Raw genomic sequence first — 15,974 nt, forward strand, 5'->3', positions numbered from 1 at the left:
TTTTTGTCCTACCGAAAATGTGCCTGGAGTCCACCTTTGTTATTATAACAAACTACACTTTCAATGTGATTTTAAATCATTCAAGTCAAGAAGACTTACAGGCTGTTTTCTCTGCTGGACACACATCCTCATGTAAGTGTTCTTTAGCCTGTTGATTTTCATTCATAGTATTCAGCTAACTATGAAATATTTTGCAATAAGACGATATCTAAGATTTATTTTTATTTATTTATTTTATTTTTTTACCTTATTGGAATCGAAATTTTGAATTGACAAGAATTGGAATCATTAAAATTCAAACAATGCCCAACCTTACCCATACCCCACATTATTTTTTACTGGCACCTTTCTATTCACACTGTTTTAGACTATCGTTTCTTTTAAACCTTCACTTACATTTACATTTAGTCATTTTGCAGACGCTTTTATCCAAAGCGACTTACAATTTCACTTAACCTTCTTTGCTTTTGCCCTTCTTAAAAGGGAAGATGACATCAAGAGAGCGGCTGAGAGTGTCAGAGCTGCCTTTGGGAAAGTGGATTGGATCATTCCCAGCAGGCACACAACGTCATAAGACATTGATATTTGGTTAAATATCGATTGCGACGTCGGGTGACCAAAATTCAATGTAAATTCAATGTCTAATGTCAATGTTAAATTGATGTCCAATACCAACGTCAGCAGACGTTGATATTTAGTTGTTTTTAGGTTGTGTAACCAAAATCCAATGTTAAGTCAAGGTCAAGTTATTTTCATTTTCATTGAAATTCATTTTCAACCAAAATGCAACGTCTGTCTGACGTCATGTCCAATGTCAACCTGACGTTACATAGACGTCCGGTGCCTGCTGGGTTAATTCTTCAGCTATGCTTCATCCGTCCGGTAAAGGAGAAACAAGTTTATGAGACGTGTCCGCTCAATACTGCAATCATACTTTGAGGGGCATATTCAAATGTATTTGAAATAGGAAAAAAAAAAAAAAACACTTTGGCGTTCCTGTTTTTTTTTCCTTTTTCAGGGACTAATTTCCACTTTGACCACTAATATAGTGGGTCTACTGGTGAAGGCCAAGTATTTTCCCCCCTGCTTCAGAAGGGAACAGGGGTGTTTGGCCAACAGTCCCCAAAGAAAGAGAAACAGCACAGTGGTGTCATTATGAACATGACTGCTAGAGTGGGATCAATGGTTGGTATCTAAGCATATGTCAAGAGCAAGTTGTTCTCCATTTATGTAGAAAATGAGGGTTGAACACGGTATGGCATCAGGTGGGGAGTCAATAACCAAGTAACAACTTTATGAAAGAATTACTCAGCTGTCAAACATCAGATGAGCTCATGTGAAAAACTGAGAATTTAGAAAGTTATATGTAGCCTATTTGAGGCTCCATTTGTAACCAACTGCCTTCTGTCTGACCTGTTCTGATGTTAAATTTGTGCTACACTCTTAAAGCATATGTGTTAAAAATAGTTTAATTGACTAATTAAACGTGTCTTCATTTACAATAGATCAAGCAAAGGAAAACATAAGACTCATTTTAAGTTACCACTAGCGGGTCTTGTAGCGGTCTGGTAATTCTAGTCTAGAAATTTGCACAAGAGGAAAGATCACAAGCAGTTTACCGTTGACCACATACTGTGTAAAATACACATTGACCATCTACAGATTACAGAGAACTTGGCAAAAGACATTTTGAAATTCTCTAACATCAAATAAAAGTACAGTAAATTACCTGACTTCCAAACATCGAAAATATCCCAAAAAGCTGAGGCTTTGCTTGTGAGAGAAATAAGTGACGTAAGCAGCAATGTGATTGAATGATAATTAAAACAGACTATTTTGTTGGACAGTTGCATTTTTTTTCTTTTTCATTTTTTTTAACACAACTTGACACATAGTTTAAGTAGTCATAAATTTAAAAATGTGTTATTAATTACTACATCCTTTTTAAGAGCATACATATCAGCCATCCAGGGCCCACAAATATGACAATACCAAAACAAATTGAACATTTATATTATAATTTTTTGCATAGTAATGCAAAGAAACTCATACACATTTTCCACAATAATTTCTATCCCCATTCAAGTCAGCTTCCCAAAATAAATCAGTTTGAATATCATGTTACTTTTCTGAGCAGGGCACAAATAATTAACACCTACCAATATACAATTATAGCAATATGCTGTGAGTGGCCACAGATGAAATTAACTAGAGTTGTCTATAGCTGCATCTGATCTGTTTCTGTCTCAACAACCCAAAGCTCACATTTCTGTTGGTTTATTTTTCTGTCTTCAGCTCTTGGAGGCTGGTACAGCTATAGGATGTCTAAAGCTGCCTTAAACATGGCCACTAAAAACCTGTCCAATGAGCTGGGATGAGGGCGCTCTAAAATTGTGTGTGTATCCCTGCATCCTGGAACTGTGAATTTGTCTCAGCCCTACCATCGCAACGTACCAGGACAAGCTGTTCAGCACAGAGTACTCAGTCCAATGCCTTATGAACATTAGACACTCTAAATATAGACAAAACTGGTAAAGCCTATACATAGGACAGTACTGAAATACCTTGGTAAACTTTGTCTTATCAAAAACAACAGTATTCTGTGTGTACCCCATTTTAAAATAAGGTGGATGAGAAAAAATGGCAAAGGAAAATAATGCTGAAACAAATCAAGCAAAGTCTTGTACTGAAAATTAATGTTTGTATATTAAGGAAACATTGGATTAAAAAAATTACTGTTGTTTTATTGAAAGTCTTTGAAACATACACATACATTCCAGGAAGACTTGTAACTGTCCTTGTTTCTTTTTCATTTTGACTGAAAGAATAATGAAGTCTATCTGCTGTGCTCAAAACAAAGAACTACCATGTCAGATAAGAAGAGCTTATCACAAATTTCAGTATGAAAGACGTCATACTTGGATTTTTGTGTTTATGATATAATAGTTAAATCATTTTAGGACTATTTTAAAAGCTATATGCATGGTGAAAATGTTATTTGCTCCTTTGATCGGACCCCATAAAGGTTTGTGTGTGTGTGTGTGTGTGTGTGTGTATTTGTTTCATAGATTAAAAACAACATTTTCAATTGTCATTTGCCCTCATTACGTTATGGCTGAAATGTCCAGTAGTTGAGGACTACTTTCCAAGTAGTTGAGGTCACTGATGTCACATTCGCTGCAGTTTCCTGAATGATTTGGCCCCCCTCAGTCCTGTAGCTATTTTAGCATGTATCTATTCTGAAAAGTACCGCCCACAGTACTTTCCAGAAATGTACACAGTGAATGAAATGACATTTGATGATGCAATTATTCTTTAACACTCTTTAGTGTTTGTCAGATATACTCTTCTGACGCTAACTAAAAGGACTGACCAAAGTTAGTTACCACTGATTGGAGACTTACTGGTGATTTGCCTCTGGTTAGTGTGGTTTACTTCTCTCTGCCACTCAGTCTTAATTGTCAGTACTCTTTTTCCCCATTAGGTGGCCAAGCCAGTTGAGAACAATCACAAGGAAAAAGACAAATACATTTTCCTCTTAATTTAAAAACCTAAATCAAATTCTCAACCATTTAAAATTTCTACAAAACAAAACATGATTGAAAATAAAGAATAGAAATACATTTTGTTTTGTTCATTAACCCTATTTTATTTATTGCAGAATTGTTAGATTTGTTATTATAAGTGGATAAGGTGGGAAAAGTCTTTTTTTCTACCATTCAAACACTTGGTAGGCTATTAGTTTGCATAAGGTGTGTACGTTTGTCATTTATAAATGTCTGTATTTGTTTATTTCAGCATGAAGACACATCATGGAGATTTAAAACTAATTTATTTCAAATGTCTTATAAAAATAGCCTGCATTTCTTACGTTATTTTGGTTAATAATTCACTAATTTGAACCCTCCTTCATCTCTCTCTTCCTAATGTCCTTCCTTACCTCCATGATACTTAGCCTGCTTGATACCCGAGAACCACTAAACTGAAACTCCCCTTTGACCTCATTCACCCCACACACATTCATGCAGAGAGAACTCGCTTTCAATGGCTACTCATTAAAATAATTCATTTGAAACGATAGATAGATAGATAGATAGATAGATAGATAGGGTGTTATCAACACAGCACAACAAGAGTGGCGCAGACGAACATGCCGTACACCCTTATACCTTGCAGACAAAAGGGAGACATTTAAAGACATTCTGAAATAACTTGTGAGGAAAGATCGTTCTGTACTTTGATCTATTGTTAGCGATGATGGGCCATGGCTGTGTGAGTGCGCGCGCTGGGCTGTAAAACTGGTTCGTGGAGCCATTCTGGTGACGTCACGAGCCGGGTGTTTGACGGGGGTGGCTGCCGCAGCGCCAGGACTGGAGAGTGGAAATATGACCGACAATGACCTCGACCACAGCCTGTGTTAGTGCTTTACTCTCAACGTTTAGGATTCGACACTTGTAAACACGCGATTTTATCATCGCTGCTGCTGTTTTTAGATTAAATCCGTGCATTTGGCGTAGGTCATTAGCCACGAGCCTTGTCTTATCTCTAGAGCGCGACACATCCAGCGCGTGTCTGTGTGTGCTTTGAGGCTCGCCTCCAACCTTATTACCGGAGCCGTGCGCTGTAGGCTTTTGCTGTGCATTGAAATATGGATAAGGCCAAATCAGTGATGGATCAGAAAGGATCGGGTCCTTGCTGCACAAACGGCATGCACAAGCCACTCCGGCGACAGCTGAGCAACGGGAGCTGTAGCCCGTTCAGTCCGACGGACGATATTCACCACCATCTTCACCACGACCCTCAAACCAACGGGTCCCCGGCGAAGAGGTGTCGGCTGCGGAGGCGAATGGAGTCAGCGAGGAAAAACCGACCGCGTAAGTTTATAGTCAGACACCTTCAGAGTTCAGCATATAATATTTGTACGTTTGATTTCAACAGTGTCTGATAAGCAGTAATGCCCTAAGATACACTGGTAAGGACGTGTTCATGTCAATGTTTAACACATTATTGCGAGAGTAATGGTTTACACTGGCCGTTTGTTAGGGTTAAAATGATTTTTTGCCAGTGTAATGGCACAATATATATAGTTACCCTAATTGTTGGGGCAGTAACTGGCATTGAACAATATATGTGCGAATTCATTTCTTGTAAGGTATTTAAAGTGTCGTATCGACTTCAGGCCTCACAGTTTTACCTCAGGTAACGTTAATAACGATTTTTGAACAAGAGTCCAAAGTAGGGTTCAGAATCTTAAGGAATTTATCGATTCTTTAATTAAGTACTTTTGAGTAGAAAGAAATGAAAATTTGATTTAATTTACTGTTGCCAAAATTGTGAGGTAACTTTAACGTTAATTACAAATTTCCAGAGAACACGTAGGTTTATAAAGTTCATGCAAAAGGAGTTGACAGATTTTTAGATAAAACACTGTATTTGGATCATAATAATCTGCGGTTCATTAAGTCAGATAAATCAGTAACTCTTATGACTGATTCATAAGTATTTTGTTTTGTTTCACTAAAAAGAACCGAGTCATTTGTCCGGGAATCGGACTACACAGGACGCACAGTATGTTTCTGATTCACTAAAAAGAACCGACTCATAAGAGTCATTAGTTCAGAAATCGGACTACACCGGTCTCGTATGTTTTACGCTGTAGATTCAGTAGCAAACACTGTCAGATTGGTTTAATACGGCGTTCCGTTCGTATCAGCAAAGGATGGCATTCCAGTTTTTTAACTCTTCTCGAACGTACACGAAAATGATTCACTTCTGGCTTAAAAATGCATTCCCAATCCTAGTACTGTCTTCATTTCAATGCTGTGTCTGGCTTGTGTTCCGAAGAGTGTCTTTTGTTTTGAGGAAACCTTTGAGACTGTTCTTCTCGCTCTCTGATTGGCCGTTGTGAAGTCAGGAGGTGTGCTGAAACCGCTCCTGGTGGAAAGGCTCGACGCGTTTCGACCAATCAGCGCTTGACTTTTGTCTTCGCGTGGCCGCTTTAAGGGGCTAGACAGAAACGCCCCCACCCTCCGCTATACAGAATTTCTCCGTTTTTACTCAGTTTTGCAAAGCGACGCTAAGAATTCAACTTTTAGAGTGTAGTTGTAATGCATTACAAGACAAACTAGACTATTAATTGCGTTTTGCCTGTGGGCTCTCCTGCTGTTTGAGCGTTTTTGTTTGCACCTGAATTTATTAGGATTACCAGCAGGATGAAGTTGAAGTGTTCAAGGAAGCCAGGTAAGACATCACCTCATTCTTGTGTGATGTTGTAACACATCTACTTCCTTGGAAATTGCTCTGATAATAATTTGATTTCCTTGCAACATACTCTGGTGACACTGTAAATTGATTTGATTTTTTTCTTTGGAATTTACTAAAGTGCAAAAATGTTGTAAAACAAAGTGTCAACTTAATATAGCGATCACACAGTTGAGTGAGTCTTTAGTTGTGTCAGACTGCATGCCAGGCCAGCTTGTCAACATTCCTCTGCCCCAGCTATGTTTTGTGTGTGTGTGGTAATGCCTTTGTAGCAGCATTTTTGATTGTTCTTTTATCTATGCTCAACCTATGTACAGAGTGTTGAAATGTATTCTTACCACCACATAAACAATATTTTAGAGTAGTGTATTAACCATAGATTTTTAAAAAATATATGTTTCTATCTCTGTATTGTGAAAGACTTGTATGACCGGACAGTTTACATTTGACATTTATTCATTTAGCAGACACCTTTATCCAAAATGACAAATGAAAAATACAAGCAATTTATTATAAGGAGGCAATAACACAAGAAGTACTGACAACATAAAGTTGTTGTCACATTGTCCAGAATAGCACCAGCTAGAAGAAGGAGGGATATAAGAATAGTAAAAACATGGAAAAAGAAGTGTGAATTGTTATTTCATCAAAACAGCAGGATGTAGTTAAGTGCAAAGTTTTGGACTGTCACAGGGTTTTGTTCTTATGTTCTTTTCAGTGGTTTTGTTCAGATTCACACACCACAAGCACACAAAGTGGATAGGCATTGAATATTTGTGAATATAAAAAACTATTATTATATTATATTAGATTATTATATTTAAATTTATGTATATGAATATTTTGACTGCTTTTGCAGTACATTATACTGAGTGATTGTAGGTCTGACATTAATGTTGAATTTGGTGATGGCAATGTTTCTTCTGTTCTAGTTTGATGGGTGTTTCAGGTACTCAGTGGTCTTCATTCTTGCTCTTTTGCACAATCCCCTTCTCTTTCACATGGACACTCACTTGCCTGCCAGTTTCTCTCTGTCAGCCCCTCTCCTTCTCGTTGGTCACATGCTCTCTCGCCACTTCTTTGCCTTTCTCAGCCCCTCACATGGACATGCTTGCCTGCCAAGAGAAGTAAACAGACCTTTCACCCACATGGGCTGTTTGATGTCATTATGTCACACCACTGTCACACCCCCCTGTTCACCTGCTGCTTCTGGCTCAGGTCATTCAGGTCAATGAAGAAGCAACATGGTTTCATTCCTGGCTATGATGTTCCTCTGCATTTTTCACTTCAAATAACATTCATTTTCCCTGTGTTTTTTAAAACTATGGAAGCAAAGCACGTGCATATTCATTTAGATGGGCTCTCATCCACTTGATTTGCATTCTCTGAAATGAGAGTGACGTCCAAAATAACCCTCCCAGCATACGTCAACATCTATATTAGTGGAGGACAGAAGTGTGAGTGTCATTTGAGATGATGTTGTAGCAGAGAGCGTTCCGGTTGCAGACAAGTCACCTGTGCAGCACCAGCTGACAGTGTTTTTATACCTGGAAGGTCAGATTGATCTGCGTGTACAAGGCTATTCAAGTTCAGATCTGTGTCCCTGACCTGCCCTAATTCTTCCAGTTTTCACTGGGGTCAGTCCAGTGAATGTCTGATGTAAGAGTCATATCAGTAATGATGTACCAATTATTTGATAAGACTTTGCCCCTGCTGCTTGTTAGACGCTGATCTGTATTTCAGGTCAAATTTGATATTTCTGTGTACTGATATGTATTTAATTATAGAAACAGACCTGTGCATCTGTGTGAACGTTTGTACTGGTTCTGCTGTCTTGGTGTGTATCTGTCTGTCTCTCACCTGCTAAGCATCCTGGAACATGGTAACTGCCTGACTCTTCATTAGATGCTGCAGTGTTGCTTGGGGCAAGCAAGCCTCTGCCTCTCTTTAGCCAACCTGCTTGCAATGTTTGGATTAGCTTACTTGCTTTTAAAAGTTTGGGGTCGGTAAGATTTTTTTGGATTAGTGGCTTTGAAAGAAGTCTCTTATGCCCACCAAGGCTAAATTTATTTGTTAAAAAATACAATAAAAACAGTAATATTATGAAATATTACTACAATTTAAAATAAGTGTTTTCTATTTTAATATAGTTTTATATTTAGTAATTGCAAAACTGAATTTTTTTAGCAACCATTACTCCAGTCTTGAGTGCCACATGATCTTTCAGAAAACATTTCTTTTTAATATCAATGTTGTGGAAGCAGTGGTGCATTTTTTTTTAGGATTCTTTGCTGAACAGAAAGTACAAAAGAACATCATTCTTTGTGAGAAAAAAATCTTTTGAACAGTAGCATACATACTACAAAAATATGGTCAAGTTGTTGTTCTTATGTTTTAACTCACCTTTCATTATTTATTGTGTACTTGAGGGTTCTTTAGAAGATTTTATTTGCCAATCCAGTTTATATACTGTCTTCTCTTTGGAACACAACTTATACAATCATGTTGATCAGTCTCTTTATCTCTTTCTAGCCTTTCCATGGTTTGGAATGGACATCGGTGGTACTTTAGTAAAGCTTGTTTACTTTGAGCCAAAAGACATCACTGCAGAAGAGGAGCAGGAGGAGGTGGAGAATCTGAAGAGCATACGCAGGTACCTCACCTCCAACACGGCCTATGGCAAAACCGGTGTCCGTGATGTACACCTAGAGCTACACAACCTGACAATCTGCGGTCGCACAGGGAACCTGCACTTTATCCGCTTCCCCACCGCTGCCATGCACAGATTCATCCAGATGGGCAGAGATAAGCACTTCTCCAGCCTGCATACCACACTGTGCGCCACTGGTGGCGGGGCATACAAGTTTGAGAATGATTTCAGAACGGTAAGGAGATGTACCACAGCATGGCTTTCAAACTGGTTTGACAGTAAAATCAAATGGTTAATATACAGCAGTGTGTAGTAGTATTTTGGACCAGTGAGATTTCACAGTTACATTACGTCACGATAAAGAAGTGTGTGTGTGTGTGTGTATAAATACTAAATACTATACTATTTTTATTTATTTAAAATTAAATAGCCTACTGTTCAAAAGTTTGTGGTTTTGTAAGCCTTTAATATTTTTGAAAGCAGTCTCTTATGCTCCCCAAGGCTGCATTTACTCAATCCAAAAAAACAGTAAAAACAGTAATAATGTGAAATGATTACATAAAAAAACAAAACAAAACAGTTTTCTGTATTTTAGAAAATATTTGTAAAATTCAAAAATTTAATTTATTAAATTGTATTTATTCTTTTTTTAATTGAATTTATTAAATGTGATGGCAAAGCTGAATTTTCAGCAGTCATTATTCCAGTCTTTAATGTCACATGAGCCTTCAGAAATCTATAAGATATGCTGATTTAGCGCTTAATATTACTGAAAACAGTAATATTTTTGTGGAAGCCGTGATAAACATATTTTCAAAAGAACAGCATTTATTTGAAATGGAAATCTTTTGTAAAAATGCAGAAGTATATAATGACATTTTATTAAGTATTAATTTATTAATTTTATTAAAGTATTAATTTCATTAAAATCTTACTGACACCAAAATTTAGAACTTTAGTATATATTATATATCTTGTTTTTATTTATTTATTTATTTATTATTTTTTAATCAAGACAGATTTACATTTATTGCTTGCTGCTTTATTATTGTGTTTAGGACACAGTGTTACTTTTAAACTGACCTGTAAAAAATAGGTCTTGGTTTGGTAATAAAGTCCAAACTGCTCAAAGGAAAGGCTAAGCATCACATTTTTTTCATTAATAAAAGTATGTTCAAGAAAAAAAATCTGGAAATATGTTTAAGGGAATGAAACTTGTACATTCAGAGCAATGAGTAGTCATGAATCCTTCTTTTTTTTTTTCTTTGTAGATGGCAGACCTAGAGCTGCTGAAGTTGGATGAGCTTGATTGCTTAATCCAGGGGCTGCTGTACATAGACTCTGTCGGTTTTAACGGTCATCCTGAGTGCTATTACTTTGAGAACCCCTCCGACACACAGAACTGCATCAAGAGACCCTGTTGTCTTGACAACCTTTTTCCCATGTTGCTGGTCAACATTGGCTCGGGCGTCAGCATTCTGGCAGTCTATGCAAAAGATGATTACAAAAGAGTGACAGGCACCAGGTCAGCACAGCTGAGCAACATGCACCATATAGAAGAAACCTACAAATAGGAGTGACAGTAACATGGCCAGACTTTGCCCAGGCCCATTTAAACTAGTTTATTAACATTTACATTGATTTGGCAGATTCTAAAGCAATTTCGAGTGCATTACACTCTCAATAACTAGAGTATGTGATAAAATTAGTATTTTGTTTCCAAAAGAAATTCACATAGGGATGTTTTATTGTTGATAATTGCTAAAAAAAAAAAAAAAAGTAGTATAAAATAACAAGCTAAAAGTTCAAAGTACTGGTTGTAATTTACAGTTATTCTACTGAAAACAAAAAAAGCAATTTGCTTATTCTGTATTTTCTATGAGCAACTTTTGCTGAGATCCATCCATGCCATGGAGCTTTTATCTTACAATTTCCCTCTCCAGCATGAAATATGAGTTTACATTTGCCATTTGCTAACCACATGAACTTGATTGTTTCCTCGTCTATCATGGACACAGAATAAAAAGCCTGTTAGAAGCACAAGAACACACAATCACCTCCTGCTGTGCTCATTTTTCCCTTTGAAACATGAGATTGAGTCATCTTCAGATGATAACAAATATGATTGACAACAGAGTAGGTTGTGAAGTTCACTGTCAGTTGAAAGATGAGCGTTTTAAATGTGGTTGTGCCAGAATGGAACAGCCGTTCTGCCGTGATTGACAGATGGGAGGATGTTTGTCAGCAGTAGTCAAAGCTGATGTGCAAATCTGTCACACTTGCAAGGAGGATCAGGAGCTATTACTCCTATTTTACAAACCTCTGTGTGTATTTCCCTGTCAATTTGATCCTGTTCAGTTTAGTAATTTCTACCACATTCATTTACACTACATGTCAAAAGTTTGGAATAATTCAGATGATTTCATGTTTTTACGCTCACCAAAGCTGCATTTGTTTGATTAAAATACTGTAAAATCAGTAATAGTGTGAAATATTGTTACACGTCAAAGTAAGTTTTTAAACAATTTTTTCTATTTTAATATATTTTAAAATGTAATTTAGTCCTTTGATGACAGCACTGAATTTTCAGCAGCCATTACCCCAGTCTTCAGTGTCACATGACCCATGATGGTTCTTCTTATTCTCTTATAATATTTCAATCAATATTGAAAACCGCTTTTGCTGCTTTGATAACAAATAAAAAAATTTTTTCAAAAGAACAGCATTTATTTGAAATGGGATTTTTTTGTAACATTGTAAATGTCTTTACTGTAATTTTTGATCTTTACTGTAACTTAATACGCCCTTGATGAATAAAAATATTATTACTTTATCTTACTTACCCCTAACTTTTGAATTGCAGTTCACAGCTTCCAAACAAATATTAAGCAGCACAACTGTTTAAAATATTGATAATAAGAAATGTATCTTGAGCATCAAATCAGCATATTAGAATGATTTCTGAAGGATCATGTGACACTGAAGACTGGAGTAATGGCTGCTGAAAATTCAGGAATAAATTGCATTTTAAAATATATAAAAATAGAAAACAATTATTTTAAATTGTAATATTTCACAATATTACTATTTTACTGTATTTTTAATCAAATAAAGGCAGCATTGGTGAGAATAAGAGACTTTTCAAAAACATAAAATCTTAATTATTCCAAACTTTTTGTAGAGTATGTGTAATATGTAGACCAGTGTTTCTCAACTGGTGGGTCACGAGGTGTACGGCCAAAGAAACGACATCAACAACAAAAAACGTAATTCTAAATGTTTTTCTGATGCAAGACTTTTATTTTAAAAGATGTGCATGAAAGCTGTTGACACTTCTGTCAGATACAGTTTAAGTAAAGAGTGTCTGAGAAAAGTGCGCTGTCAGTAGCCTACCGATAAATCACATAACTGGTACTGCGTGTGTTAGCTGGGAAGGATTTGCATGAAGGTATGATGATATTCATTCTATTCAGGAGCTGTTTCCATGTTTCATTAACAGTTCATGTTCGTGTATATTCACCATGGTAGCTGTTGTTTCCAGAACCCAAAAATACCATGTTGTTTTCACTTTGTGTCATTTTGTATATGTTTAAATGACTGTGGTGGCCCAACGTAGACGTTGCTTTGTGTCGCACTGACCCCAACACTTGTTACTTGTCTCTTTTGTAAGCTGGCCTGTTTGTGACCTTGGCCATAGGCACATAGTTTAAATTGTGGTCACAAGGTCAAATTGTATGCATGTATGAATGCACATGTGCACTTTAAATGTGGCCTGTAACCATGTTTTGACTCTAAATGTTTTTTGCTCTCTTTAGTCTTGGTGGAGGGACGTTTTTGGGGCTCTGCTGCCTGTTGACAGGTTGTGAGACGTTTGAAGAGGCCCTTGAAATGGCCAGCAAAGGGGACAGCACCAACGTGGACAAACTGGTGAAGGACATCTATGGAGGAGACTACCAGCGCTTCGGCCTACAAGGGTCTGCGGTGGCTTCAAGGTACAAAAGACACTCAGTGTTTGTGTGCGTGGTGTCAGATGACAAAAATCCACAAATGAAATGTGATGCTGCTGAGCTGTATTTATGGGGTCTTGCGTGTAGGCTTTTCTGTTTCATGTGACACAAACGCATGAGATCCCACTTTCTTTAAAGGGGTCATATGATGCGATTTCAAGTTTTCCTTTCTCTTTGGAGTGTTACAAGCTGATTGTGCATAGATAAGATCCCTGAAGTTGCAAAGACTAAAGTCTCAAAACCAAAGAGATATTCTTTATCAAAGTTAAAAAATGGCTATTTGAATTTACACTGCTGTTTAAAAGTTTGCTGTCATTTGCTTTTTTTTAATTTTTTTTAAAGAAATTAATACTTTTATTCAGCACAGATGCATTTAATTGATTTAATCAGGACACTAGAGACATTTATAACCTTATAAATGATTGCATGTATTTATGTATTATTTATACATTTTAATCTATATTTATTTTACTGGTTATTTTTATCATAACTGCACAATCTACACTGATTTAGATGCATAGTCTATAGTAATTGTACAGTAAATTATAGGAGTGCCATGAGACTGTTGCATTATCCAGCCTATGTTATTATGCAAGAAGTAGACAAACTGGTCTTTTTCTGAGTGTCTGATAGGTACATACCGTAATATGTGCTTGTTTTTTATTATAGCTTTGGGCACATGATGAGCAAAGAGAAGAGGGAGAGTATTTCTAAAGAGGACTTGGCCCGAGCCACGCTCGTCACAATTACAAATAACATTGGCTCCATCGCACGCATGTGTGCAGTTAATGAGGTGTGTTTGTGTGTGTGTGTGTGTGCATCTGCGTGCAGTCACCAGCAGCTGTGAGCATCTGTCTGGCCACTCTGGGCTTCTCTACAGTGTTGCCTTGTAGCCTGGTGATCAAGCAGCATTGTACAGGGCTTTCAGGGTGTACAGAACATCATCAGAGCAGAAACTCCCAACAATATGCAGAGAATACATGGTGTTATCACATTAGCTACTATCTATGACAAGATGATGGTGGCAAATGCTTTAAATTTTTACCAAAAACACCAATTTAAGCACCTCCTATAAAAAGTCCATAAAAGGAATTGCTTGTGCTGGGACTCCCCCTGCTGGTGCTGCAGGAAACAAACTAATTTAAACAGACTCATGAAATTTACGCCTGCAGCAAGAATGTAACACTCAGCACTCAGTTTAACTAATTAAATAGTGTTTAAATCTGTTCTGTAGATTCTGTAGATTTTCTTCCAAAATGAGTGTGGAAATGTGAAAAACATCCACGAATTCTATCTGGGCTTGGTCATGCTGAGTGATGTTTCTGTTTTGTCCTGTAGAAAATCGAACGGGTTGTTTTTGTGGGGAACTTTCTGCGTATAAACACTGTGTCGACAAAGCTTCTTGCCTATGCTATGGACTTCTGGTCCAAGGGCCAGCTGAGGGCCCTTTTTCTGGAACATGAGGTAATTCTCTCTGTTTTAATAATTTATTTTTAATCTGTTGCATTTATTTTCACTCAAAATGAAATGCACTATATTTAAAAAGATTGAGGTCTGTAAAATGTTTTTCATTAAAAACATCCCACAAAGTCTCTCATGCTCACCCAGGCTGCATTTATTTCATCAAAAATACAGTGAAAACAGTAATATCATGAAATACTATTAAAATTTAAAATAACTTTTCTATTTTAATGTATTTTAAAATGTAATTTATTTGTGTGATGGCAAAGCTGAATTTTCAGTAGTCATTGCTCCACTACCCAGTATCATTCTAATATGCCGATATAGAAATATTTTTCATTATTATTAATGTTGAATAAAAGAATACTGGACCCAAACTTTTGACGTAGTGTATAATAGTGAAAATTCTCAGAATAATTTATCTTATATAGTGTTAGTACATGTATGTTTATATGTACACTTAAATGTGTGTTTCAGGGATACTTTGGAGCTGTCGGTGCTTTTCTAGAACTGCTGAAGTCGTCTGATGATGCATAAAAGAAAGAAATCATCATCTCTGATCCAGAAACTACTTCCACACAGAAGCTCCAACAGGAATACTGGGAACACAAATTTAAATGAAGCCATTATACTAATTAACCTGTAAATAACCATAAAAATAAGATTCTAAACAATATTTTTATGAGTAACTTAGTCTCCCTCAGACTGCCGACTGTAACGTTACCTTATTGCTAATTTGTTTTCTGGTTGTTTTTGTTGTTTTCATTTTGTAATGTTTGTAAATATCATTGTGAGAGTTTATTGATGGCCAAAACCTGCTCTGTTAAAGTTTCGCTATTTTTGTCATGCCCACCAGGTGGTTTCTGTTTTAGGTCTGGTTAAATGATGGACCTTTTAAGAGTTTTTGTTACGTTAAACTGCTGTTCAAACCCCAAATGTTTGACACACTATTCTAGTTCATTTTTAAGCCTCAGGTGCTATGTTAGATGTGTGCCGACTGACAGGGATCCTCGTAGTAAGGAAAAGACACTGGTCTCTATACAGCATAGAGCAACCTTTTTCCGGTTGTATCTCCTTTCACTCTTCCTCTTCACTACAGTTAAGAGTTCTCCATGCGTTTATGCATGAAAGTAATTTTAAACAGGAATCTGTTCACTCTTGGAATTATATCAGAATAGTTGAACTTTTTAAAGATATATTTACGCTGATTCACATGAAGCCTTTACTTATAAAAGAATACACAGAAAGCTCAGGGTGTCACTTTTATTTTTGAGAGGGAATTCTGTGGGACCAAGTGGCCAATTTGACAGACACTTCAGATAGAAAGCTCCCCTAACATCCCACATTTTTTGTCCTCTTTGTCCAGCTTTGCCTTTTTTTCATCCTGCCTTTTCCCATACTTTTTCCTATCTAAACCAAAGCTACTTCTGTCATCTTTTTCTGGATGCACACAGTTATATGCATATACCTCCTCTTTGGTTGCCTTCCTCTTATCTAGAATGGTACTAAGAGTACTTGAAGTAGCCGTGCGATGACAAAACAGAAAGATTAAGTCACTATGACAGCAGTTACCCACAACCCCCGTTGCTTAGTAT

The 15,974-nt window shown here is 36.8% G+C and overlaps 1 protein-coding gene and 1 pseudogene across 2 annotated transcripts; both read left to right on the top strand.

Moving 5' to 3' along the window:
- Positions 1 to 2,572, top strand: part of LOC107744733 (C-factor-like) — a 5,217-nt pseudogene extending 2,645 nt beyond the window's left edge.
- Positions 2,573 to 4,235: 1,663 nt separating this feature from the next.
- On the top strand, positions 4,236 to 15,738 carry LOC107744543 (pantothenate kinase 1-like). 2 transcript variants are annotated; one of them, XM_016558253.1, is made up of 7 exons: positions 4,236 to 4,874; positions 8,794 to 9,146; positions 10,183 to 10,436; positions 12,727 to 12,903; positions 13,588 to 13,711; positions 14,257 to 14,382; positions 14,857 to 15,738. In XM_016558253.1, the coding sequence occupies exons 1-7, from the start codon at positions 4,649 to 4,651 to the stop codon at positions 14,914 to 14,916; spliced, it is 1,320 nt and encodes a 439-aa protein (XP_016413739.1). In that variant the 5' UTR covers positions 4,236 to 4,648; the 3' UTR covers positions 14,917 to 15,738. The 2 variants fall into 2 exon arrangements, with proteins under 2 accessions (XP_016413739.1, XP_016413746.1); XM_016558260.1 differs by lacking the exon at positions 4,236 to 4,874 and adding an exon at positions 5,803 to 6,240.
- The last annotated feature ends 236 nt before the right edge of the window (positions 15,739 to 15,974 follow it).

Source organism: Sinocyclocheilus rhinocerous, unplaced genomic scaffold (genome assembly GCF_001515625.1).
Source record: "Sinocyclocheilus rhinocerous isolate Xijiao unplaced genomic scaffold, SAMN03320098_v1.1 scaffold851, whole genome shotgun sequence".
In the NCBI taxonomy this organism is placed as follows: domain Eukaryota; kingdom Metazoa; phylum Chordata; class Actinopteri; order Cypriniformes; family Cyprinidae; genus Sinocyclocheilus; species Sinocyclocheilus rhinocerous.